Source organism: Jaculus jaculus, chromosome 4, assembly GCF_020740685.1.
Source record: "Jaculus jaculus isolate mJacJac1 chromosome 4, mJacJac1.mat.Y.cur, whole genome shotgun sequence".
NCBI lineage: Eukaryota > Metazoa > Chordata > Mammalia > Rodentia > Dipodidae > Jaculus > Jaculus jaculus.
Genome location: NC_059105.1, coordinates 169,522,436 through 169,548,052, shown reverse-complemented (window position 1 = coordinate 169,548,052; position 25,617 = coordinate 169,522,436). Strand labels below are relative to the sequence as shown.

At 38.9% G+C, this 25,617-nt stretch overlaps 1 protein-coding gene across 1 annotated transcript in view; it reads left to right on the top strand.

Moving 5' to 3' along the window:
- Impg2 (interphotoreceptor matrix proteoglycan 2) overlaps positions 1–25,617 on the top strand; it is a 74,190-nt gene that overhangs the window by 12,628 nt on the left and 35,945 nt on the right. Inside the window, exons 4-10 of the mRNA XM_045148419.1 lie at positions 4,137–4,168; positions 4,268–4,291; positions 6,699–6,748; positions 9,263–9,348; positions 13,706–13,867; positions 19,149–19,207; positions 22,126–22,146. Coding sequence (XP_045004354.1) covers positions 4,137–4,168; positions 4,268–4,291; positions 6,699–6,748; positions 9,263–9,348; positions 13,706–13,867; positions 19,149–19,207; positions 22,126–22,146 — 434 coding nt within the window. The remainder of the gene's footprint in view (positions 1–4,136; positions 4,169–4,267; positions 4,292–6,698; positions 6,749–9,262; positions 9,349–13,705; positions 13,868–19,148; positions 19,208–22,125; positions 22,147–25,617) is intronic.

Genomic DNA, 25,617 nt, shown 5'->3' with positions numbered 1-25,617 from the left:
TGCACTTGTGTGAGCATCATGTCAGGTTGTTTGCTGCTGAATAGGTTAGACCACGAGTTGCTTGGACAGATGTTGGTCATTTTCCCCAGTTGCTCATGTAGCACCTTCTGACCCTAGATGAGCTAACTGTCTGGGGACTGATGCTCTTCCGGATTCCAGCCAGGTCACTCCATGTTCCATACCAATAGCATATGGTGTCTTCAGCAGTAGGGTCTCACCACTAACCTTCAGTGGGTCATCAAGTACTCTGACAGAAATATGTCTTCTTTTGGGAAACCTTTTAGATCTCTCTAATCAACAGCTCATTGTGGATGTTAACCACATGCTGGTACTGGGAGTAACAGGTCAGCACCCAAGAAAAGAAGGAAGAAAAAGATAAGTAATGTAAAAGAAATAGAGAGAAGAGGGAGGGAGGGAGGGAGGGAAGAAGAGAGAGAGAGAGAGGGAGAGAGAGAGAGAGAGAGAGAAGATTAAGGTTAGTCTTCTTCATACCCTCTCTAGGGCCCTGTGATTCAGGTGTTCCCTCTAAGGACCTGATGAAGCTTCAACCATTTAGACTGTATTTTAGGATGTAGAATTTTATGGTACCATTGCCATTTTGGGTCCAGTTTTGTGTCCCCCAACCTCACCCTTACCCTTCCCTCCCATGCTGTCCTCCCTGTTATCCAGTCTTGGAGATGCTTATTGGGTATGTCAGTATCTTGGGCAGATTCAGGTTAGGAGCAACAGTTGAGTGAGACAATGCAACAATTGTGTTTCTGTAATTGGGTGAGTTCTCTGAGAATGATCTGTTCCAGGTTCCACTATTTTTCTTCCAATTCCATTGTCATTTTTCCTTACAGCTGTATAGAATTCCCTCATGTAGATATACCACATCTTGGTTATCCATTCATCTAATGATGGACATTTGGGTTGATCCCAGTTCTTAGCTATTATGAATTGCATAGCTATTAACATGGTTGGGAAAATACCTCTGAAATGAGGCATGGAGCTTTTGGGGTACTTTCCCAGTAATGGAATAACTGGGTCTGTTGGTAACTCTATAGTCAACCTTTTTAGGAGTCTCCATATTGCTTTCCATAGTGGTTGTACCATCTTACATTCCTACCATCAGTGAATGAGGGTTCCTTTCTCTCCACATCTTTAGCAGCATTTGTTTTCATTTGATTTTTTGTTTGCTATACTTACTGGGGTAAGGTAGAATTTCATAGTTGTTTTAATTTGCATCTCCCTTATGATTAGGGATGTTGAACATTTCCTTAAGTGTGTGTTTGCCATTTGTATTTCTTCCTCTGAGAACCCCCTGTCCAGTTTCCTGACCCATATTGTGAGTGGGTTGTTTGACTTTTTATTGTTTAGGTTTTTGAGTTCTTTGTAGATTTTAGAAATTAGGACTCAGTTGTATAGCCGGTAAAAATTTTCTCCTGTTATGTGGGTAATCTAATGGCTCTGCTTATTGTATATTTGTCTGTGAAGAAATTGTTCAGCTTCATGAGATCCCAATGGTTGATTTATTGTTTAAGTTATTGAGTTACTGGGGTTTTGTTCAGGAAGTCTTTTCCCATTCCTATATCACAGAAAGTTCTTCCTATTTTTTCTTCCAGTAGTAGCTGAGTTTCTGGTCTTATATTGATTTTGTATCCTGCTACTTTACTGAAGGAGTTAATCACCTTTAAGAGTTTTGAGATGGAAGTTCTCAGGTCATTTATGTGTAGAATCATGTCATCTGAAAATAGGGCTAACTTATTTCCTTCCTTTCCAATTTGTATCCCTTTTTATTTTTTCTCCTGTCTTATCACTTGAGGTAGGATTTACAGTACTATACTGAAGAGCAAAGGTAAGAGTGGACACCCCTGTCTTGTTCCTGATCTCAATGGGAATTCCTTCAGTCTCTCCCCATTAAGTATTATTTGATACCTCTCTCTTCCACATAAATAAAATATTAAAAAATTATATAAGCAGTAGCTTATATAATAATGTCTTGTCTACTTGCTAAAATTTGTAAACTTTATGAATATTATTTATAATATTGGCTGTAAATATTGAATATAACTAAAATAATTATTTCAGAGGACCTGAAAAATCTTTGTTAGATGAATAGCTATGAACTATATGTGTTTAAGTCTAATCAAATCAGATTAGGTCATCTTAAAAAGGAAGATATATTATCACTTTTTATTTTTAAACTTTTATTCATAGCAAAGTCAACTATTATTTTGCCAGTTGACCCTACAGTAGTGATTTCATTAAGTGAGGAAAGCTGGGGAGAGAGGGATACTTTAGAAAACATGGTTGGGGTGGCTGGAGAGTTGGCTTAGTGGTTAAGCACTTGCCTGTGAAGCCTGAGGACCCCAGTTCAAGGTTTGATTCCCCAGAACCTATGTAAGCCAGATGCACAAAGTGGCATATGCATCTGGAGTTCACTTGCAGTAGCTGGAGGCCCTGGGGCGCTCAATTCTCTTTCTCTCACTATCTGTGGCTCTCAAATAAATAAATAAAAATAAACAACAACAACAACAACAACAAAAAACCCAAACATGGTTGGCCAAAGACAAATTGTGGCAGTAGGAACTTGAAGCAACTTGTTACACTCTGTCTGCAATCAGGAAGTAGAGAGAGATGAAAGCTGAATGCCTACTCTATTTTTTCCTTTTTATTCAGTCCAGAATCCCAGCCCATGGAATGATGCTACCAGTCAGGGTTTGTCTTCCTACTATAATTAACTTAATCTAGAAACTCCCTACATACATACCCAGAGATTTGTCTTCTGGATGATTCCAGATATTGTCAAATTGATAATCAATATTAACCATCATAGTCTCTGAGGGAAAAAAATCCAGTTACTGATATGATTTGTATTTTTGTCTGAATTCTGAGGAAATAAACATCATTTTTATCTACATAGTTATATTTTTGTGGATGAGAGTTATAAATCCATTACATTACAGAATTCTTTGATTCTAAGTCCATAGCAGGATAATATAAAATCCTATCATTCTATAACTTTGTACCTTTATTAATAATTAGCAAGTAAAGCTTGTTAATATGTACCCATTAAGAGAAAGAATAGTGGTTAAAGGTGCTTGCTTGCAAAGTCTGATGGCCTGGGTTTGATTTCCCAGTACCCTGTAAAGCCAGATGCACAAAGTAGCACATGCCTCGGGAGTTTATTTGTAGTGGTAAAAAGGCCCTTGCACACCCATTATCTTTCTCTCAAATAAATGAAAATATTTTTAAAAAGAGAGCACAGGGCTGGGTGTGGTGGTGCACACCTTTATTTTTTATTTATTTATTTATTTTTTTAAATTTAATTTATTAGTTTTTATTTCAGTGAATATAGGCAGTTTGGTACTATTATTTAGGCTCATCTGTGATCTACCCCCTCCCATTAGACCCTCCTTGTTAATGAAAATGGGTCGTGCATTGTGGAGTTAGCCCCCAGTTATTGGTATGATAAATGTCTCTGCAAATCATGACCCAACATGTAACTCTGACATTCTTTCCGCCCCCTCTTCCGCAAGATTTCCCTGAGCCATGTTGGCTTCATTTTTGGTCTGCTTCAGTGCTGAGGTGTTGGGGGCCTCTGAGGCTTTGGCTCTCTGATTTGGTAGGAGTTGATTTTTCTCTGCGTTGATCTCCTTCCCCTTTGTGCTGGTATCCGGTTCACAGGAAAACAGCACCCTTGCTTATTTCGCCAGTTGTCCTTAGTTTCAGTTGGGCCCCGGTGCACACCTTTAATCTCAACACTCAGGAGGCAGAGGTAGGAGGATCTCTGTGAGTTTGAGGCCAACGTGAGAGTACATAGTGAATTCCAGGTCAGGTTGGGAGAGAGAGAGAGAGAGAGAGAGAGAGAGAGAGAGAGAGAGAGAGAGAGAGAGAGAGGGAGGGAGAGGGAGAGAGAGATGGCACGAGCAAACACAGTAACTTTTGGGCACATAAACAGACACCAAGTATTAGGATGTTACCAGTCATAAAACACTTGGCATCATTAGTACATACTTACTTTGTTTGTTTGTCTTTGAAGAATAATAACATAGATTCCCCCAAGTTAGGACATTAATGTCTATGGGGTAAGTTTTATTTACTGCTTCATAATTGTGGCTAACTTAGTCACTTCATATCTTTGTCTTGCATAGAAACTGACTTACACAAAGGAAACTGTTAGCAGGTGAGTATGTATTTTATCCCTAAATTCACATTTGGCAACATAAACATTCTTTTCCCCAAACTCAAAAACTTTAATTATTCCTTTTCTTTTTTCTTTCAGTTCCTGCCAGGACCAGGTTTGTGGGTAAGTTTCAAATGTTCTTCCTCATCTTGAGGCCATCTTCCTTTTCAGGACACCACATTTTGAATTTGTAAATAATCTAGGAAATTCAGATGATTTGAATAGAGATATAGTATGTAGATTTAAAGTTGGTTTTACCATCTTAGTAGCTTCATGGTTGATTACACAGTAAATCCTCAAGATCTTGAGAAGATTAAGTAAGTAAGCAGTGTCTGAAGATCCAGCATGAAGAACAGAGTCAAAACACAGTTGGAGTATGTATACAGGATGTAATTTGGTATTTTGAGGTTTTTATATAGAGCATGAGACCCTACTTTGAAAAAAAAAAACTAATAGAAGATAGACTTGTTGGAAAGAAGAAAGGATTCAGTGGAGGGGGATTTGAGAAAGAGAAAAGGAAGAATGGTGGGAGGGAGATTATAATATGATACATTGTCTGTAAGTCTGGAAGTTGGCAGTCTTAGGGTGGCCTCGAATTCACAGTGATCCTCCTATCTGTGCCACCTGACTTCTGGGATTAAAGGTGTGTGCCACCATACCTGCCCCCGAATTGTTTTTTTTAAATGAGAGAGGAGAGAGAGAATCAGAGAGAGAGAGAGATGGGGGGGGGGTGAATTGGTGCACCAGGGCCTCTAGCCACTGCACACGAACTCCAGATGCATGTGCCACCTTGTGCATCTGACTTATGTGGGACCTGGAGAATTGAACCTGGGTCCTTAGGCTTCGCAGGCATGTGCCTTAACAGCTAAGCCATCCCTCAAGCCCCCCCAAAATGTATTTCTAATGTCTCTTAGCAAGCACTATTTTTAACTTTTTTGTGTATTTTATTTATTTATTTAGTTGAGAGCAACAAAGAGAGCAAGGAAGAGAGAGAGAGAGAGAGAGAGAGAGAGAGAGAGAGAGAGAGAGAGAGAGAGAATGGGTACACCAGGGCTTCCAGCCACTGCAAACAAACTCCAGACATGTGCGCCCCCTTGTGTATCTGGCTAATGTGGGTCCTGGGGAATTGAGCCTCGAACCAGGGTCCTTAGGCTTCACAGGCCAGTGCTTAACCGCTAAGCCATCTCTCCAGCCCACAAGCACTGTTTTTAGATGTTGGAGGTATACTAGGAATATGGAATGACAGGTCTCTCATCTCAGAGTAAATTTATTATTTTTATTAAGTGTATATTTGGCACTAGGATTCAAATGTAAACCCTTGCACATTCTAGGAAAGTACTCTACCACTGAACTATGTCCCCAGCCCCTTAGGAGGATTTTTATGTTTAAATTGCAATACTTGGAATCAAACCCAGCGTCTCACACACACTAGTCAAGTACCCTTCTACTGAATTATATTTCAGTCTGGAATTGAGATTCTATCCTAAATGCCATCTTGTTTAATAAGTAGAATTTTATGTGACAATGGGTTGTTTATTGTCTTATCCAGCTTGGTAGCTGTCATAGTCAGCTCCACACTGCTGGGATCCAAACCAGAAACAGTGAATAGGAGGAATGGGATTTATTTCAGTCTTACAGATCCAGGGGAAGTTCCATAGTGGTGGAGGAAGCTGACTCCACTTCACAGATCCACACAGAGATAAAAACCACCACCAGCACCAAAAAAGGAGCAAAAATCTAATAAAAGCAGCATGGAACCAGGCAGAGCGTGGCTGGAATTCATCCCCACCCACAGTGATGTGCTCGCTACTCCCTATCCTTTAGCATGAGTCTGCCTACTCGGGCAGAAGCTTCAGCTCAATTTTTTTTTTTGTTTGGTTTTTTGAGGCAGGGTCTCACTCTAGCTCAGGATGACCTGGAATTCACTATGGAGTCTCAGGGTGGCCTTGAACTCTCCGCGATCCTCCTACCTGTGCCTCCCGAGTGCTGGGATTAAAGGTGTGCGCCACCACACCTGGCTTCAGCTCAATTTTAATAACACTTATCTATTGGGGGACATTGGTTCAAACTACCACAGTAGCCGTTAGCCACAGGAGAACATTGAGGAGGTTGGATGCAGCTGGGTGAATAAGGACCTGAATTTCTATGTGCTTAATTCTAATTCATTTAAAATACTATGCCAGTGGCTACCATAATATCAATATTATTCCATGGGATTAATGGGTTCCAACCAATATAAAGTATGCAAATAAGAAAAATTACTTCACACAGTGATTTGAACTAAAGAGAAGAAAACAGGTGATGAGATATGGCTATGGAGGTACTTGACATAGTATGACTGTGACTGAGGTAGCCATCAAGTAATGTAAAATAAATGAATTATCGTGTCATGATCTTTTAAACTTTACTGCTTGGTGTCTTGTTTAGCAGCCAAAGGTGTTGTTTCCTTTTGGTAAGCAAACTCCAAATCTTATAATGCTTCCTCATATGTTTCTGTAAGTTTATTAGCTGCAAACTGTTTTTTTTCTAGGCCTGAATTGTCATCTCCAATTCCTGTGGATGATGCTTCAACACTGGGAGGTACAATTTTTTTTTTTTTTTTGCTTTCATTCACTTCTTTTTTTAAAGTTTAAGATAATGTTTTAAGCAGGTGCAGTTTTTTGATTTATATCTTAAAAGTATCATATTTTTCTTTTTATTATATACTGCTCAAGAGACTTAAGGAAAAGTAATTATTTTTAAGTTGTTTTATAATAGTATGTTGTGGGTAGTTAACAATCTTTGTTAAGTGTCTGGTTTGGATGTTCGTGCCAGCAGCGTGGAGCTGACCATGACAGCTACCATGTTGTGTAAGGCATTAAAGAGTAATTGAGCTTAATTGATGGCTCACCTGAGCCCCTGCCATCCAAGCACGAGGACATGGGCGCAGATCCTCAGCAACTCTGTAAAATTCAGGGCGTGGTAGCACATACCTATAACCCTAGTGCTGCGATGGCAAAGACAGGATCTTTAGAACTTGCTGGCTTTCCAGTCTCATCCAACCAGTGAGTCCTGGGTTAATCAAGAGACCCTGTCAAAACAAAAGCTGGAGAGCCAATAAGAAAGACATCTGGCATTGACCTGTGGTCTCTAGGCACATGCACATACATGCATGTGCATCTGTGCACACACTTGTGCCTAGACACAAATGTGCACAAACACAAGACAGTTTTTTTTTTGTTAAATGTCATATGAATAGACCACAGCTTCAAACAAAAGTATGATATAATAAATTATTTTAAGGCAGATACACGGTTAACTACAAAGGTAGAAACTTTCACCAAGACACATCTTTGTCTTGAGCTTTCCCTGAGTAAGGATTTTTCTGATTGTGTTGTGTGGAATATTTTAACATGTTCCTTTGAGCTCTGTATTTCTTATAAAGGTAATCTACCTACCTAGGAACTCACTAATTCAAATAGAGTAGCTAGCCAGAAGGCCCCAGGAATCCTCCTGCCTCTGCCTGCCCAGTACTGGGGTTACAGGCACATTGTACCGCACCTGGTATTTTATGTGTGTCCTGGGTGTCCAGACTCAGCTCGTCATACCTGCATGTCAAGCACTTTGTTAACTGAGCCATAAGCCTCCCCAGTCCCTCTTCTTTTGCTAGGAATTGAACATAAAAACATCTTTTATGCCAGGAAGGTATTCTACCACTAGTCTACATCCCAAATCTGTGTTATTTTTTAAAAACCATATTTTTATTGAATTTATTTATTTGCAAGCATTGAGAAAGAGAGAAGAGAAACAGATGGAGAGAATGGGCATGCCATGGCCTCCAGCCACTGCAAATGAACTTAAGATGCATGTGCCACTTTGTGCATCTGGCTTTGTGTGGGTACTGGGGAATTGAACCTGGGTCCTTTGACTTTGTAGGCAAGCACCTTAAATGCTAAGCAATTTCTCTAACCTGCATGTGTTATTTTTATTTATTTGTTTATTTATTTTTGAACACTTTTTATTGACAATGTCCACAGCTTGTGTTATTTTTAAACAAAACCTACAATGGGCTGAAGACATGGCTCAGTGGTTATGAGCACCTATGCAAGTACGAGGTCCTGAGGAGGCTAGAGAACGCTTGAGATTGATCTCCAGGAACCACGTAAACAGTTGGGCATGGCTAAGCACCTCTGTAATCCTGGTCCCATGAGAAGCAGAGACTGAAGAGATTCTGGGGCTTACAAAAACAAACAGCCGGGTGTGGTGGCACAAACCTTTAATCCCAGCACTGGGGAGGCAGAGATAGGAGGCTCTCAATGAGTTCAAGGCCACCCTGAGATTACATAGTGACTTCCAGGTCAGCCTGAGCTCGAGTGAGACCCAACCTCGAAAAAAAAAACAAAACAAACAAACAGACAAACAAACAAAAAACCCCATAAAACAAAACCACCACCACCAACTAAACAACTACCCCCTTCCCTCGCCCTCCCCTCCCCCTGTCCCACAAGCTACAAAATCAGTAAGATTCCTGTTCAAGTAACAACGGCTAGGTGAGCACTGGAACAGGATGCCTGATGTTCCACTCTGGCTGCACAAGCAAGCACACCCTGCTACAGGCAAGTTTGCAGGGTGCTACATGGGCACATACACTTGTATACTCCATACAAACATGCCACGCACACACACACACCACATTATATGCCCCTTGCAAAAAATATACTTCTTTCCATTAGAAATTTCAAGCAAATACAAAATAGAATAGCATGATGTACCCCCCTTTCAATGACTGCCAAATAATGATCAATCTATCATTTCACTCGCTTCCTTTCTCTTTCAATGCCTGCTCCCTTTACTAGGTAGGTCCTTTAGGATAGACACTTTCTAGTTTTCTCATCTATCTGAGAGCCTGGCATACTAAAAAATACTTGTTCTATGTGTCATAATTATTTGTTGTTCTAGGAAGACTCTATGCCAATATACCTTGATGTTAAAATGGAAGGAATTATCAGTATAAAAAAGCAAAAGATTTATAAGAATGGCTTGTAAGGTCATCCCTTTATCATGCAATATTAATTTTGACTTACTCAGTGACTAATATGTAGTTTGTTTCTCTAGGTTCCACTTTCAGTGCTCCATATCCAGGGGTGGCCTCCTCCCATGAAGATGTCTTAGATAGGAGTTTGGAGTCACCAAAGGAGAGTGTGAGTAATATATATATATATATATATATTTTAAATTTATTTGAGAGTGACAGACAAAGAGAGAAAGAGGCAGAGAGAGAGAGAGAATGGGCATGCCAGGGCCTCCAGCCATTGCAAATGAACTCCAGACACGTGCGCCACCTTGTGCATCTGGCTAACATGGGTCCCAGGGAATCAAGCCTCAAACCGGGGTCCTTAGGCTTCACAGGCAAGTGTTCAATCACTAAGCCATTTCTCCAGCCCCATACTCTGATGTTTTTAAATTTACTTTCTAATATGGAGATCAGAAGTTAAGAGTTAATATACCATTGCTGTACACAAACTTCATATGGTACCTTGATATGAAAATATTATGATTCTAAAATCAGTATGTTAAAAAAAATCTGACATTTGGGGCTGGAGAGATGACTCAGCAGTTAGGGCAGTTGCTTGCAAAGCCTAAGGACATGGGTTGATTTCCTGTTACACATGTAAAGCCAGATGCATGAAGTGGCACATACATCTAGAGTTTACTTGCAGTGGCTAGAGGCCCTGGTGCATCCATTCTCTGTCTCTCTTCTGTCTCTTTCTGCTCACAAATGAATAATAAATAAAAATATTTTTTGAAATATGACATTCCTTGGAGACCTGAATAAATCTGTCATATTCATAGGTTTTATTGAGAGAGGGCTTTAAGTTATAAGAAATGACTTGTGGACCAGGAAATTCTGATAGTGATAAACCTATATTTATCTAGCCCTTAATATATCATCTTCACCTTCTCTTCTTTAGACAGAAAGAGTATAGATTTTATGCAGTTCAAAATTCAAAAAGTGCCATGCATTAAAAATATACCATTATTAATAGGAATGTGTCTACTAAGCAACACTAAATCCTACATCTACACTTTTATCACAAAAGTTACAGATTAAGTAAAAAATTACATTCTGCCCAGGCAGATAAAAGCATTTTGTTTGAAGTTTTGTTAAATTATGCATTTAGAAAATGAAGAATTATATGTCCTGGCTTATTTTCATGGAGCAAACTCTGACATAAAATATTCCCTAGAAAAATGCAATAGTACTGTGCCTTCCTTTCCCAATGTGGACATTTTAACCAATATGAAGTCAAGTTCAGTCACTCCATTTTGCCTTCCCACCTTCTTTGTCATGAACAAATCTGGTAGTAACTTGGAATCCTTTGAATGATGTCCAAATCAATTCTTTGATTCTAACTAAGTACAACTACATCCAAAGCAGGTGATGTCAGAAAATATTGTCATTCCATAAACAGTTGTGAATGAATGAATAATAAAAGTGACATTGTATTTCTGAACTTGAGGTGGAATGGCTGAGAATTTACTATAATAGAAATGAAGGAAATATCTACAATCAGAACATTAATATCTAAAACCAAGAAGAGAATTTGAGTCAATTTATACAGTCACTAGGAAACAAAACACCATAGAGATCTAGTTGAGATAATCTTTCATTTTCTTTGTATATATGCTCAATAGCAGAATTACTAGACCATATGGTAGCTCTATTTTCTGTTTTTTGAAGAACTTCTGACCATTTTTCACAATGGTCATTAACTAATTTATATTCCCACTGACAATGTATAAGGACTCTCCTTTTATTCCCATCTTCACCAGTGTTTCCTTTTTTTGTGTGTGTGGTCTTTGGAGAGAGAAACCTTGTGGCTTTAATTTGCTTTTCCCTGATGACTACTGATATTATGAATTTTTATATTTTCTTTTGAGAAATATTTATTCCGATGGTTTGCCCTTTGAGTTCTTTATATATTCTGAATATTAATATACCATTAGATATACAGTTTATAAATATTTTCTCCTACCTGTGGGTTGTGTCTTTACTCGATTAATCATTTCCTTTGCTGTACAGATGCTTCTTCGTCCTGCATTTTAGGCGTTTTCAGCAGCAAAGCACTCAAGATATTTCTTTTACACAAATACTAGACATGGAATCTCTGTCCAAATTTAGCTAGATGAAAGTTTAATATGCAAAATGCAGTCTTGAGTAAGTTTCCATAAGACGATGAGTTTTTCTTGATATTAGTCTTGGTATGACTGAGCAGTGTGATGCAGTTACTTGAAGAAAAACTAGTAAAGGCTAGTTCAATTTTAGCACACATTAGTAGAAATACAGAATCCACTTTATGGTGGTGGTAGTATTACCATATCTTAATTAATTAGAACTTATTTGTGGATGTCACAGTCTAAAGGAAATAGTAAGATCCTGAGAAAAGTCAGGAAGAGAGAGCTAGTGAGAAGTCAGGGGAGATGTGGTAACTGCCTTCACATATTTGAAAGGACCTCTGGGGCTGTAGTTTTTTACCCAGATTATAGAATTTAAACTAATAATGGAACTAACAGGGAAGTATAAATGGACTTAATATTAAGACTTTTCCAACTATATTAGCTTTTGGAAGTCTCTGAAAGACATGCCCATCAACAGTGATAGCCTTTTGTCAGGGATACTGTAAATTCAAGCATCAGAAAGGATGGGGCAATATTCAAGGTTTTATTTCCATTCTGAAACTCGAAGGTCTCTGATTACATGATCTATTAGATGAAAAATTTACACTGAAGATAAAAATTACCAATATCTCTTCCTAACTCTGCTTGCTGAGAGTCTTGTCATTCATCCTTCCCATGTTTCCTTATGCATCAAAAGTGAGGGACTTGGGTTAAAAGAGCTCAGGGGTCCCTTGTATGCAGCCATTATTACTAAGTGTAGTAATGAGGTAGAGTTCATTCCTTCTGTATTGATTAAATGGAGTTCTTCTGGAAGAAACAACTGTTACCTCACACTCATTTATTTATTCAGTCTTTTATCTATATGAGTGGATTTATGAATTTCTTATTATTTGGAATATATGCCTTTAGTAATTTTGTTGCTCCAATTATTTCATATTTGGCCACTGGAATATCTGTATTTTTTTTTTTTTGAGACAGAGTCTTGGAGTTTCACTCTGTAGCTCACAATAGCTTAGAAGTTACATGGAGTCCAGGCCGATCTTGAACTTTTGCCAGTGCTGCCTCAGTCTCCTGACTGTGGGATTATAGGTATTAACCATTATGTCCAGCTTCTGCATTTTGTGAGGGTGGAGGTGCTGCTGGGATTGAACCCAGCACCTTGCACATGCTAGACAAGTGCCCACCAGCCAAGAACAAGATTTAAAAGTTACAGAGTGCTACACAAAGTGAGGCCGAGTTTTCTTTATGTAGCTTCAACTAAAATAGCAATTAATTGAGTATAGAAATAAATATGAGAATTCATCTGTCTTGTATTAAGCCAAATATATAGGAATTGGTATAAATATAAACAATGTCATACTTCTCATTATTTTATTTTATTTTTTTGGTTTTTTGAGGTAGGGTCTCACTCTGGTCCAGGCTGACCTGGAATTAACTCTGTAGTCTCAGGGTGGCCTTGAACTCACGGTGATCCTCCTACCTTTGCCTCCCAAGTGCTGGGATTAAAGGTGTGCGCCACCACGCCCGGCTTATTATTTTTAATTTTACAGAACAAGCTGTTTATTGATTTACACATATGTATGTATGATATTTGCTGTATGCATATGTGTATTCAGATGCATGGGTACCATGTGCATGCATGCAGAGGCCAGAGGTGTCCTTTTTATTTCTCATTCATATATTTCTTTCTTTAAGATGGGATTTCTCCCTCAACCAAGAGCTGATTTCTGTGAGCAAGTCTGTGGTCCCCTTTGCCACTCTCCATCACAGATGGATGGATGTGGCACTGCCTGGCTTTTTACATGGGCTCTGGGCTGTCAAGCTTGGTGGTCTTTGGCTAGAGGGGCCCCATGCTTAAGCAGCAGGCGCTCTTAACTGCTGAATCTTTTCTTTAGTCCAAGGCTATTTATTTTGACAGGTATTGGTATATTTTGTCATGTTAAATGGGTTAACATATGTTTTTAAAATATCTTTTGATGTTTTGTTGGTAAATATTTATGGGCATAATACATATGAAATAGCACTTCTTTGAGTTGCTCAGTTACTTTTTAATATTTTAAAAGGATTATAGGACCAAAATATTTGGGAACTCTTACTCACTTTGATGGTTCCCATGGAAAGTTTTCTACCTTCTTTCTACTCACTGAAGTTGTCAGTGAGTGTTCACAGGAATACAAATGCACAGTGATTTTAATAGTAGCCTATATCCTAAAGTCTACCATTTTGTTCCAAAATCAGATACTGCATGAAAAAAAAAAAAAAAAAAAAACATCTTCAGAACTTGATTTGGTGAAATGTCTGGAATTTTGTGGGCAACCATTTGACATATTTTGAATGAAAAAATGAATACTGATATTTATTATCCTCTTCTTAATCCAGATTAGCAATGAAATTGAGAATGTGACAGAAGAACCTGAAGGACCAGCAGCTGAACAGATGGCGGAGTTCAGCATCAAGCTCTTGGGGAAGCAGTACCGTGAAGAGCTGCGGGACCCCAGCAGCGCTCACTACCAGCACCTTGAACAGGAGTTTATTTCAGAGGTGAGCGATTTTTGTTTGGTTAATTTGTTTGATTGGATAAACATTGCGGTCTTCTGGGAATATAAGTTTCTCCTATCCACAACACTGTTTAAAGGTAATTATAAGATTTAAGCTGCCTATCTACTTGATTCCTACAGTGATGACTTAGCCACTTCTTTAGAAAGCTCTGTGAAAACTTCATAGAAAAGTACATTCTTTCATAGAAATAAAATTTTTCTTTCCACTAACAAATAAACTCTTTTTCTAATTTATCGTAGCCAAGGAAGATTGTGTTTTATGCTATAATTTCTTTGTATGTGTGTGGTATGTATGCATGCTCCTATGTGCATGGGCATATGAGTGTGTGCAGACCAGAGGTTGATGTACGGTGTCTTCTTCTGTTGTGTCTCCTCCTTGCTCTTTGTGACAGGGGCTCTTGCTGAGCCTAGACTCTCCATTTGGCTGGACTAGCTGGCCAATGAGTTCTAGGACTTCCCTATCCCTGCCTCCTCAGCACTTAAATTACAAGCAGGCAACACCATACCCAGCATTTAGGATTCCAAACTTAAGTCCTCTTTCTTTCTCAGAGAGAGAGAAACCTCTTGACATTGCAAACAAACTGTAGACCTTGTGCCACTTTGTGCATCTTGCTTCATGTGGGTACTAGGGAATCAAACCCTGACCATCAGGATTTGTAAGCAAGTGCCTTTAACTGCTAAGCCATTTCTCTAGCCCAAAAGATATGTGTTCTCTAGTCCAAACTATATGTGTTCAGATGTTATTCTTGGTGTTCATAAACTTGTGGTTCCTGAAGTTTAATTTTTTTAAAATTTATTTGCAAGTGTGTGTGGGCTGGGGTGAGCATGTCAGGGACTTCTGCCACTGCAGTTGAATTCCAGATACATGTACCACTTTGTGCATCTGACTTTTTTTTTTAATTAATTAATTAATTTATTTGAGAGCGACAGACACAGAGAGAAAGACAGATAGAGGGAGAGAGAGAGAATGGGCGCGCCAGGGCTTCCTGCCTCTGCAAACGAACTCCAGATGTGTGCGCCCCCTTGTGCATCTGGCTAACATGGGACCTGGGGAACTGAGCCTCGAACCGGGGTCCTTAGGCTTCACAGGCAAGCGCTTAACCACTAGGCCATCTCTCCAGCCCTGCATCTGACTTTTACATGAGCACTGGGGCATTGAAACTGGGCCTCAGGCCTGTGTGAGCAAGCACCTTAACCTCTGAGCCGGTGCCCAGCCCTCCAGGTCCTCACTTTTGCACAGCACGTTCTTTACCCCTGAGCCATCTCCCCAGCCACTGTGTGCTATCACTGGGATTGACAATATTTGGAGAAATGAAGTTTTCTGAAAAGCTATGTATTGTATATTATTTTCTGAAAGGAACATTAAATTTAATTTTCCTCTTTAGTACCCTTGCCTTAATTTGAAAAAATGTTTAGTAATTAACACATGGTAATGCATATGCCAACTTTAGAAACACAAAAAGAAATATGGTAAAAATAAATTTCTCTCTTCTCTCTGAGTTCTGGTAAGAGGTAGTTTTAAAAAGAGATTTAAAAAATAATCTCAGATTAAACCATGTCATAACTTACTTTGTAGAGGAATTCCGGATAGGATATGAACTCAAGGCTTTTCCAATAAAAATCCCCCATACCTGGTCTACTTCTAATATCTTTTGGCATGTGTAGCTAAGCATTGAATGCCCATACACCCCTGTCTATTCATGACAGGACACATCGTTATTTTTTTTCTCTTGTTTATTTCTTTTCCATTCTCACTTGATTGATTTCTCCTTGGCCAAATTTGTCAGTTTCATTACCATAGATTAATTTCCTTCCACAGACATTGTGTCCAAATTGGAAATAAAAATACGTATCTTTTAGCCAAACAGTATCATTGTAGCCATCATATATGGAAGTATAGTCCAGACAATTCATTTTCCTAACTGTGCAGCCAAGTTTCAAAGCTTTATGATATGTGGGAGAAGTGTCAGCCAGGCCAGTGGCCACCTGGCATTGGATAGTGTCTTGAATTAGCTGTCTAGTCTTCTTGCCCTTGGATTAAGGAACCTTTAACAAGTCTTTGTGCTTGGGTAAACAACTACATGGGATGCCTAGAGATTTAGAGAAGATCTAGTAAGGACTCTGACAAACATCTCCAGTCAATAGTTATGAGAGATGGTAATGCATGAGGTGATTTGTGAGAGTGATGAATGGTCTGTGCCTACCATGAAACAACTCCTGCTCTGACCTACCTCTGTGTCACCATCACCTCCTTACTTGGTGTGAACTGTCTACCAGTATAACAATATGTTTCTCTATGTGCAGCAGCAGAGGGGTGTGTGTGTGTTAGGGTGGCATGTCCTGAAGGAACTTGTCACTCTACTTAGAGAGCCCTCTAGCTCTCTCTTTCAATGGCATAGTCATGTTTCCTTCATACTGCATCCCAAATAATATTGGAAGTCATGTAGAGAATGGAAGGCTGTTTGGAAGGGATGACATTGAGCAGCTACTACCCCCCCCTTTTTGAGGTGGGGTCTCACTCTAGCCAAGGCTGACCTGGAATTCACTATGTAGTCTCAAGCTGGCCTTGAACTCATTGTGATCCTCCTATTTCTGCCTCCCAAATTCTGGGATTAAAGGTGTGTGTCCTCATGCCCAGCTTAATGAAGAGAAAGGTTAGAGGAATAAAGAGTATGATAAAGTTGTGATAACACCGAGTACATCAGACAGGGAAAGATAGTGTGACAAATGTGGAAGGATTGGTCCCCAAAGGGTAGTCACCGTACCAAAGTAGTATCTCTCCAGTGTAGCCATGTGGATAAGTATCTTCATTTTCCAGACAAGGTTTCAGAGGCCAAGTGACTTACCCATGGCTATTCCAAGTGTCTCTGTGATCAGAATATAAAGCTAAGTCTCCTTTTGCCTGTCAAAGTCATCCTTTCTTTTTACCCTGTACAGAAATCCCCTATTTTAATTCAGAGTAAGTTAGTGAATTTCTTAGTTTCAAACATGTCTTGAGGTGGGAGAAACAGGAAAAAGCAATGCAGTTCAATGGAAAGAATGCTGACTTCAGTGCTAGAGATATGTGGATGTAAGTAAATTCTGATTCAGTCACCAAATATATGACCCTGACCAACCCAAATTAGTTGCCGTCTCAGTGTCTCAGCTTTCTCATTTATAAAGTTAGGATAATATGTGTGCTTTGGTAGTGTTCCAAGGATTTTAGAAGTAAAATTGCAAAGCACAGACATAGCAATCACTCAGTAAGTTGTACCTGTTATTAATATTGGTAGATAAAGTTAAATGACTTTTTGCACTGGAGCCGTGTACATTGCTAACTAGATGCAATGACTTATAACACTGGTGTGTGTTTAGACTCAACAGATGGCAAACTGAAGGCCTGGGCAGGCTTAATATTAACAGCATTTTGCAGTTAATGGGGTACTTTCATGAATGTTCATTTTAATGTTAAAAGGCCGACGTGGCTGAAGGCAGGGCCGACTTAGTTCCTTGAGGGAAGGTTTGGTGCACAGTCACTGTGAGAAAGCATAGAGCTGGTGCTGAGTGGTCCTGACTTTGATTCCTTCTCCTATTACTCTATCTCTATCCTGCTAAAACTTCCTCTTACCTCTTAAGGAGTAAAACAAGACAAGCTACTGAATTCTTTATTCTTAGGGTATGAAGATCTTCAGCAAACCAAGATTTAAAAAAAATTCTACTCTCTTGATTTTATGAGGACTTGGTTAAAAGCAGATACTCACAGATATCTTCAAAGTTCATTGACTCATTTCTATTGTTCTTGTGTTATATCCACAGTAACCCACCTGGTGAGCCACTTTTAGAAATGTTATGAATTAAATGTACAATTTTGTTAAAATATGTATTTGTAAAATCTGGTTATTTTTTAGATCCTCAGCTTAACATTCTTTCTCCCTCTTCCAGTCACCAAGCTTATGTTGAGTTGCATGTCTGGATTTTAAAGACCTGGTATTAAAACCAGACCTTGTGGATGTGATGCTTATAGGTTGATCTTTTGACCAGCTGAGTAACCTGGCTACTGCTTCTTAACCTCCTTAGTGACAATCAGTCTATGAGGCTTCTATCTTGGTGTTAATTCTGGGCCTGTGTGCTTTTTTCCCCCCAAGTTCTGGGTTTGTTCATGGTTTTGTGTTGTAGAAACAGGAAACAGGTGCTATCAGGCACTTTTAACACTTAGAGAAGCAGACATTTGACTCTATTGGTGTGTGTTAGGGCCAGATTTCTTTTCTTTTCAATATTTTTTATTAAGTTGAGAGAAAGAAGCAAAGAGAGAGAGAGAGAGAGAGAGAGAGAGAGAGAGAGAGAGAGAGAGGCAGATAGAAAGCGAATGGCTGTGCCAGGTCCTCCAGCCACTGCAGACAAACTCCAGATACATGTGCCACCTTGTGCATCTGACTTACATGGGTCCTGGGGAATCAAACCTAGGTTCTTTAGCTTTGCAGGCAAGTACCTTAACTGCTAAGCTATTTCTCCAGCCCCTAGGGCCAGATTTCTAACCCAAACAATAACATTTGAAAATGCTATTATAAAAAACTAATGTAGCTTCCACATATTATCATGTTAAGAGAGTTAAGATAGTGCTTTACCAAAAAAAAAAAAATGTGTGTTTTATATTTTTTTTGTGTGTGTAGAGGACATATAATGTGTGGTGCATGCACATGCATTTGCAGATGTGTGTGCCCTATGCACACCCATGCAGAGGCTGGGAGAAATGTTGGGTGCTCTTCTCTTTTCACTCATCTGCCTGTTTCATTGAGACAGTCTCTCAGTCAGCCCAAAGCTCTCCTTGTTTTCAGTGAGCACCAGGGGTTCTCCAGTCTCTGCCCTCTGCAGAGACTCCAGGGCTACAGAATCTGCGAGCCATACCCAGCTTTTATGTAGGAGTTGGGAAACTGAGCTTGGGTGGTCTCAGACCCTCCAGACCCTCATGTTTGTCTGGCAAGCACTCTACCCAGCTGATCCATCTTTCCAGCCTTTCTATAATTTTTAAAAAATTAAAATTAAAGCACAATAAAATCATGGAAGACAAAGAAAAAAAGAAAAATGTGATAATACTGTGGTAAACACTATGTTCTAACATTATAACTATTGTAATATTTTAATTTTGGGACTCATGTATATCTATCTATGTGTATAAGCTTTGATAGTTGTTAACAATATACTTTTTATTCTGCTCTTACAATCATTTTTAATATACTTTTTCATACATCATTATATCATTCATATTTTTATTTTTTTTTTAACAGGTTGAGAATGCATTTACTGGGCTGCCAGGATACAGGAATATTCATGTTCTTGAATTTAGGTAAATGGATTTACTCTAAAGATGCATGTGTACAGAAGTCAAACAATAGATGATTGAATGCTGTAATTCAGTGCTATTTCTTAGTTTTGTTTTTTTCACAGTAGGGTCTCACTCAAGCCCAGGCTACCACATCTGGCTATTTCTTAGTTTTTTGGTGTGTGTGTGTGTGTGTGTGTGTGTGTGTGTTACTGAGGGTTGTTCCTGTGGCTTCACACATGCATGTAATTGCTCTGCCACTGAGCCATGTCCCTAACCATCTTAGTATTTTTAAATGCTAATTTTTTTCAGGCAAAAGTGAGTTAGTAAAAGTCAAAGTAATTCAACCTCCACAGGTTTTCACCAAATGCTTCTCCACTTGTGAATAAGCTTAGATGAGAGCTTGAGCACTCCAGGCCTCTGAAGAGCCCCCTCCCACGTGGCAGCATGTGAAAGGGTTCATGGCTTTTGGAGCCAACTGGCCTGGCTCTGAATTTATGCTGGGTGGTTTGGGGTACATCACTGTTTCCACTTTCCATTAATATAAAAATTTACCTATAAACCCTGCTTTATTTAAAATGTTTTTGAGATACTTTGGGCAAATTAGTTACCTACTGTGTTCCTTAGTTTCTTTGTATGTAACATGTGGCTAGTAATAGTCCTTAATGAATCTTAGTGAGGATTAAGTCAATTTAAAAAATGTTTATCAGGTGGGTGTGGTGGCTCATGCCTTTAATCCCAGCACTTGGGAGGCAGAGGTAGGAAGATCATCGTGAGTTCAAGGCCACCCTGAGACTACAGAGTAATTCCAGGTCAGCCTGAACTAGAGTGAGACCCTACCTCGACAAACAAAAGAATCAAACAGACAAAGTTTTAGGTATATGGAAAGTTCTGTGTTGATGTCTGCTACAGAAAATTGCAAAGGAAGGTTTGGATATAGACTCTGCTCCTTTTCACAAGTTTAAAAAAAATTTTTTTTTTGTTCATTTTTATTTATTTATTTGAGAGTGACAGAGGCAGATATATATATATATATATATATGGAGAGAGAGAGAGAGAGAGAGAGAGAACGAGCGAGCCAATGAGCACGCCAGGGCTTCCAGCGACTGCAAACGAACTCCAGATGTGTGCGCCCCCTTGTGCATCTGGCTAACGTGGGTCCTGAAGAACTGAGCCTCCAACCGGGGTCCTTAGGCTTCACAGGCAAGTGCTTAACCACTAAGCCATCTCTCCAGCCCGCTTTTCACAAGTTTTAAAAACATGATCCAAGCCAGGCGTGGTGGCGCACACCTTTAATCCCAGCACTTGGGAGGCAGAGGTAGGAGGATTGCCGTGAGTTCAAGGCCACCCTGAGACTACAGAGTTAATTCCAGGTCAGCCTGGACCAGAGTGAGACCCTACCTCAAAAAAAAAAAAAAAAAAAACCAAAAAAAGAAAACATGATCCACTTGAGTGGGACTGACTGCTCTCTATATCAGAAACTATATTATATTATAAAGTGTGTTTTACTTGTCTTTTTTAAAAAGGTTCTAGTTATTATATTTTTATTTGTATTTATTTATCTGAGAAAGAGAGAAAGAGGGAGGGAGGGAGGGAGGGAGGGAGGGAGAGAGAGAGAGAGAGAGAGAGAGAGAGAGAGAGAGAGAGAGAGATATTTTGAGAGAATGAGTGTACCACGGCTTCTAGCCACTGCAAATGAATTCCAGATGAATGCTTCAACTTGTGCATCTGGCTTATGTGGGTCCTGGGGAATCAAACCTGGATACTTAGGTTTTGCAGGAAAGCACTTTAGCCCATAAACCATCTCTCTAGCCCTTTCTTTTACTTTATAATAACACAAGTAAGTTTGACCCAGGAGTGCATAGCTAGAAACCATATTTCCTAACATCTCATTTTGTGGGCTTGATTATATGTTATCAGTGATAGTGTATGAGTGGAAGTGAAGTGTGTGAATTCCTGCTTTAATTTCTCTGAATTTCTGCTCACCCTTTTCCCCCACAAGCTGGAACATAGATATATTAAGCTTTAAATATAGATTAATACCAAGATGAACAGAACTTTGACCCCTGAGTACTTTTTCTAAAGCACAAATGTTCCTTCAACTTGTATTGCTGATCAATACCAGTGGAATTTACATGAGAACTTTTTGCCTTCTTTTAAGTCACTTCACTTGGGACACTACTTTGCTTATAACTAATCTACTGTCATGCTTGTCTTTTTGGAGGTGATTGGAGGCTCCTTTGTTCTCTTTGTGGATGATGATAACTGTTCTCTGATCTGCTGCCTTACTTTGGTGGAGCACAGCAAAATGTGGGAGAGATAATTTCATTGTTTCATGCATGTTTGAAAATATATGATACTCTTATTGAGTTACTAGTTTAATTAGGGTTGGAATTATAACTGATAAATAATTTTTCTTTAGGATTTAAAATTATTATTCTATTTTGTTGATTATTCTAGAAAGAATTTATTGTGACTTTGAGTCCCCCCTACCTCTCTCTTGGGTTATAGGACCATCACTTTTACAGTAAGATTCTGAATCTCCCAGTGCCTTAATATATGAATGTATACATATTATTTTATTTTCATTTACTTTAATACTACATAACACACTTTGTCTCCATAAAGAAGGTTCCCAGTTTTATTGACAACAACCAAAGTCCTCTGGTCATTTTCCAGAGCTTATTTATAAAGGGACAAATCAAATATTAATTATTTAAAAATCATTTAGGCAAAGATTGTAATGGCCATTGACTTTAAATTAAAAAAAAAATTTTTTTCTGTAATCTATAGGACTGTGCCAGTATCTGATACTGGATGGAATTTTTGTTTAAGAAGGCATTTTATAGCAAATCAGAAAAAAATATATAAAGAACCTGTACTTTGATGAATGATGTGACAACTATAATTGTCTTGAACTCTGTTACTTTTCTTATTTTCAGGTCTCCTAAGGAAAATGTCAGGTAAAGTTCCTTTTTTGGTACTTTCTATACTGTTCATTGAGTCATGAGGTAGTTTAGAAACTTTGGCATCCATAGATGCAGAGAAACATAGCTGAGTTCTTTACTCACTTCCAATACCACTGTGTGTCTCTTTAAAGTCTGATAGGAGATGAGATGTCTGAGTGTCTCTGAAATTTTGATTAACTTTGATGATATGTAATACCACCATTTTTCCTTTTTAAAATGTGTACATTCAAATAGCCAAGGATATTTAAAATGAGTAAATAAGGACAGGTGAACTTTACCTTCATGTCTTTGATGTTTAGAAGTGTCTTGTGCACATGTCTGTTCAGTGGAGTTCAGAAGTGCACCACAATAGTGCAGTGGTGGTTGTGTTTGCTCAGCTGAGGTTATTGAGTATGGAGAGCCAGCACAGCTTCCTTCAACCAGACACTGTTCTTTAGACTTTCTTGGCCTCTTGTTTTTCTTTTGTACTCTTTTCTTGGGGGGGGGGCCGTGTAGGGGCATTTGGGGTAGGGTCTTACTGTAGTCCAGGTTGACCTAGAATTCACTATGTTATCTAAGGCTGGCCTCAAATTCCTACCTTAGCCTCCTGAGTGCTGGGATTAAATGAGTGTGCTACCACACCTAGTAGAGAGAGACAGAGAGTGGGCATGCCAGGGCCTCTAGCCATTGAAAATGAACTCCAGATGCATGTGACATTTTGTGTCTCTGTCTTTATGTGGGTACTTGGGAATTGAACTTGGGTCATTAGACTTTGCAGGCAAGTGGATTAACTGCTGAGCCATCTCTTTCCAGCCTAGCCTCTTGTCTTTCTTTTACTCTTTCTCTCATCCTGAGACATCTTTGTATTCTATTACTTGCCAGAACTCAGTCATTCTTGGTCACAGAGAAGTTCTTGGCCCTAGGAACAAGTACATAGTTTCTCAGTACTTAAAGTATTTCTTTGAGTTCTTTTTCCAGGACAGAAACATGATAATATATACAGCATCTCTCCCAATCATTTTGTCTTCTTTAATAAATTGTCTTTACTAGAAAAGGCAGATTAAAATAGACATGTTATTAGATGGCCAATGAAGACACTGGGGAGCAAATCATGTTTGTTTTTTTTTTTTTTTTGTAAAAGGTAAAGCCATTCATTTAACCCAGGCTGCCTGATTTGCATAAAGTTCATGATTCAGGAATATCTCTCTTGATATTCTCCCCATGATATTTAAAAGCCATACAAGGGTCATGGTAGGTTTCCAATAAATGCTCAAGTCTCCTTGTCTGCTTTTCTGTGTGATAAGAACTAAGTAAAGTTTTCATTGACACAATCTTTTCTTCATCCTGTTCTTTATCATCATAACCATCTTCATCACTGCTACCACTACAAGTAAGCATAATAGTTTGTGCAAAAATCTTAAGGAGAAGTCCAACCTTTTGGATATATATACATGGTCTGTCTGAGCCTGTAAAGAGAATGACATCCTCACAGAACTGGGCACTGAAGCAATGGCTCTAAAATGATTCCTAAGATACAAATGTAAGGAGATAATATGAATTCTCTATAGATTAAAACTGTTCTTTTTATACATAGGGTCTGAAAATGTTTCACATTAAGTTGGGAGTCATTTACTATCCTTTCAGTGGCATAAGTTCAAATTGTCTTATCTGTTCACATTAGTGAGAAACCTTGCCATGTTTTCATTATTTTAAAAAGTATTTATTGAGGTTCTATGAGCTAGGCATTATTCTAGATGTTTGGAACACAGAGGTGAATAATAATTGTATTTGTATGAATGGTGGGACAGATAGAACATAACCTACATCTTTCAGTGTTATGCAGAAGTTCCTTGAGGAGGTGACATCTCAGCTAAGGCAAAAAAGACATGGCTAGGTCAAGAAGGTGTGTGTATCTCTATGTTCATGTGTATGTGGGGGATACCTGTTATGGGAAGTAGTAAGACATTTCAGAGAGTAGGACATAGGACATACAAAGATCTAGAGACCAGTAGTTTGTGGGGTTTGTGGTCTGTTAGTCCGTCTATCAGAATGGCTGAAGGCTCCTGAAAAGCAATGGGGAATGTGATGTGGTGAGTGAGTTCTGGCCAGCAGGTGTCTCTCTTACTGTTTTTTTAGTTCAGCTTGAAACTGTCACTTGGTTATCTCAGCATGTTTTACAGAATTTCATATCTTTTTTAAATTTTTTTGTTCATTATTTATTTATTTATTTGAGAGTGACAGACACAGAGAGAAAGACAGATAGAGGGGGAGAGAGAGAGAGAGAATGGGCGCGCCAGGACTTCCAGCCACTGCAAACGAACTCCAGATGTGTGTGCCCCCTTGTGCATCTGGCTAACATGGGACCTAAGGAACTGAGCCTCAAACCGGGGTCCTTAGGCTTCACAGGCAAGCGCTTAACCACTAAGCCATCTCTCCAGCCCCAGAATTTTATATCTTAAAAAGAAAGGTTGAAAGTTATTTATGGATTAGCACATTTTAATGTACAACTTTTAAAGACTTTACTTGCTTAAGGGATTGAAGGAGGTTCTAGGAGAGGCAACTTACCAGATTGATGAGAAAAGCAGTATTGAAGCAACCCAGAATTTCTCCTCCCCTGTTTAGTTAATTAGCTAGTAATGCCTTCTTATAGTAAGGAACAGCAGAGAGTCTGACAATGTGTATATAGATTGGACTGTCAGGCTCATAGCATCCCTACGGACCACAGTGTCCTGTGCACTGTGTAGTCAGGACCACTCAAAAGTAGCCAGTACTGCCAAGAAAGAAAGGTCTCTTAAGACCAGTTCATGTTTCTTAAACTGCAAAAGACAATTGTCTCCCATTGGTCTATTTAAAATGAGAAATTCATCTACCAATAGCTACAATTTTAGCATTGGCTGGTTCATGTATTCTCTCCCCATAGGATAATCTGTAGAGAATTATAATAAAAAACTTCCTTTGCAAGCTTGAAATCAGAAAGAGGAAGTTGGATGATCGTAATGACCAGTATCATCAAGCCATGAAAGGTTGTTGTAGCAGTCTCTAATCTAGGGATCTATTTTAGAAGGAAGCCTCAATATCCTGCTCAGGGGCTTTCCACTAAATAGCAGCATAAATTGTTGGGCAACTCTTTTTTCCTATAAGTCATACTATCATCTTTCTGTTGACATTTTCCTTTAGTAGTATAAATAATCTAATTAGTCTGCAATATTTCTTTTTATAGTTTGACAAGGACAGATTTTTGTTCATGTAGGAGACATTAACTGAGTAACTCTCAGTGGTAAGTGTTGAGCTTAACTTTGGGAATAGAATCTCAAGGAGATAGAGGCAGCCATCATAAGAAAGGTCTTTTAAGAAGAAAGTTAAAGCTGTCATCAAGGGTTACCTGTGATTAAGTAAGCTTGGAGGAAGACACTCCTTCCGGTGCTGTGAGTTGAAAGTCACTTTTTGGCCACAGCATATCGGAACTAGAAAGCGCTTCCATTGCAC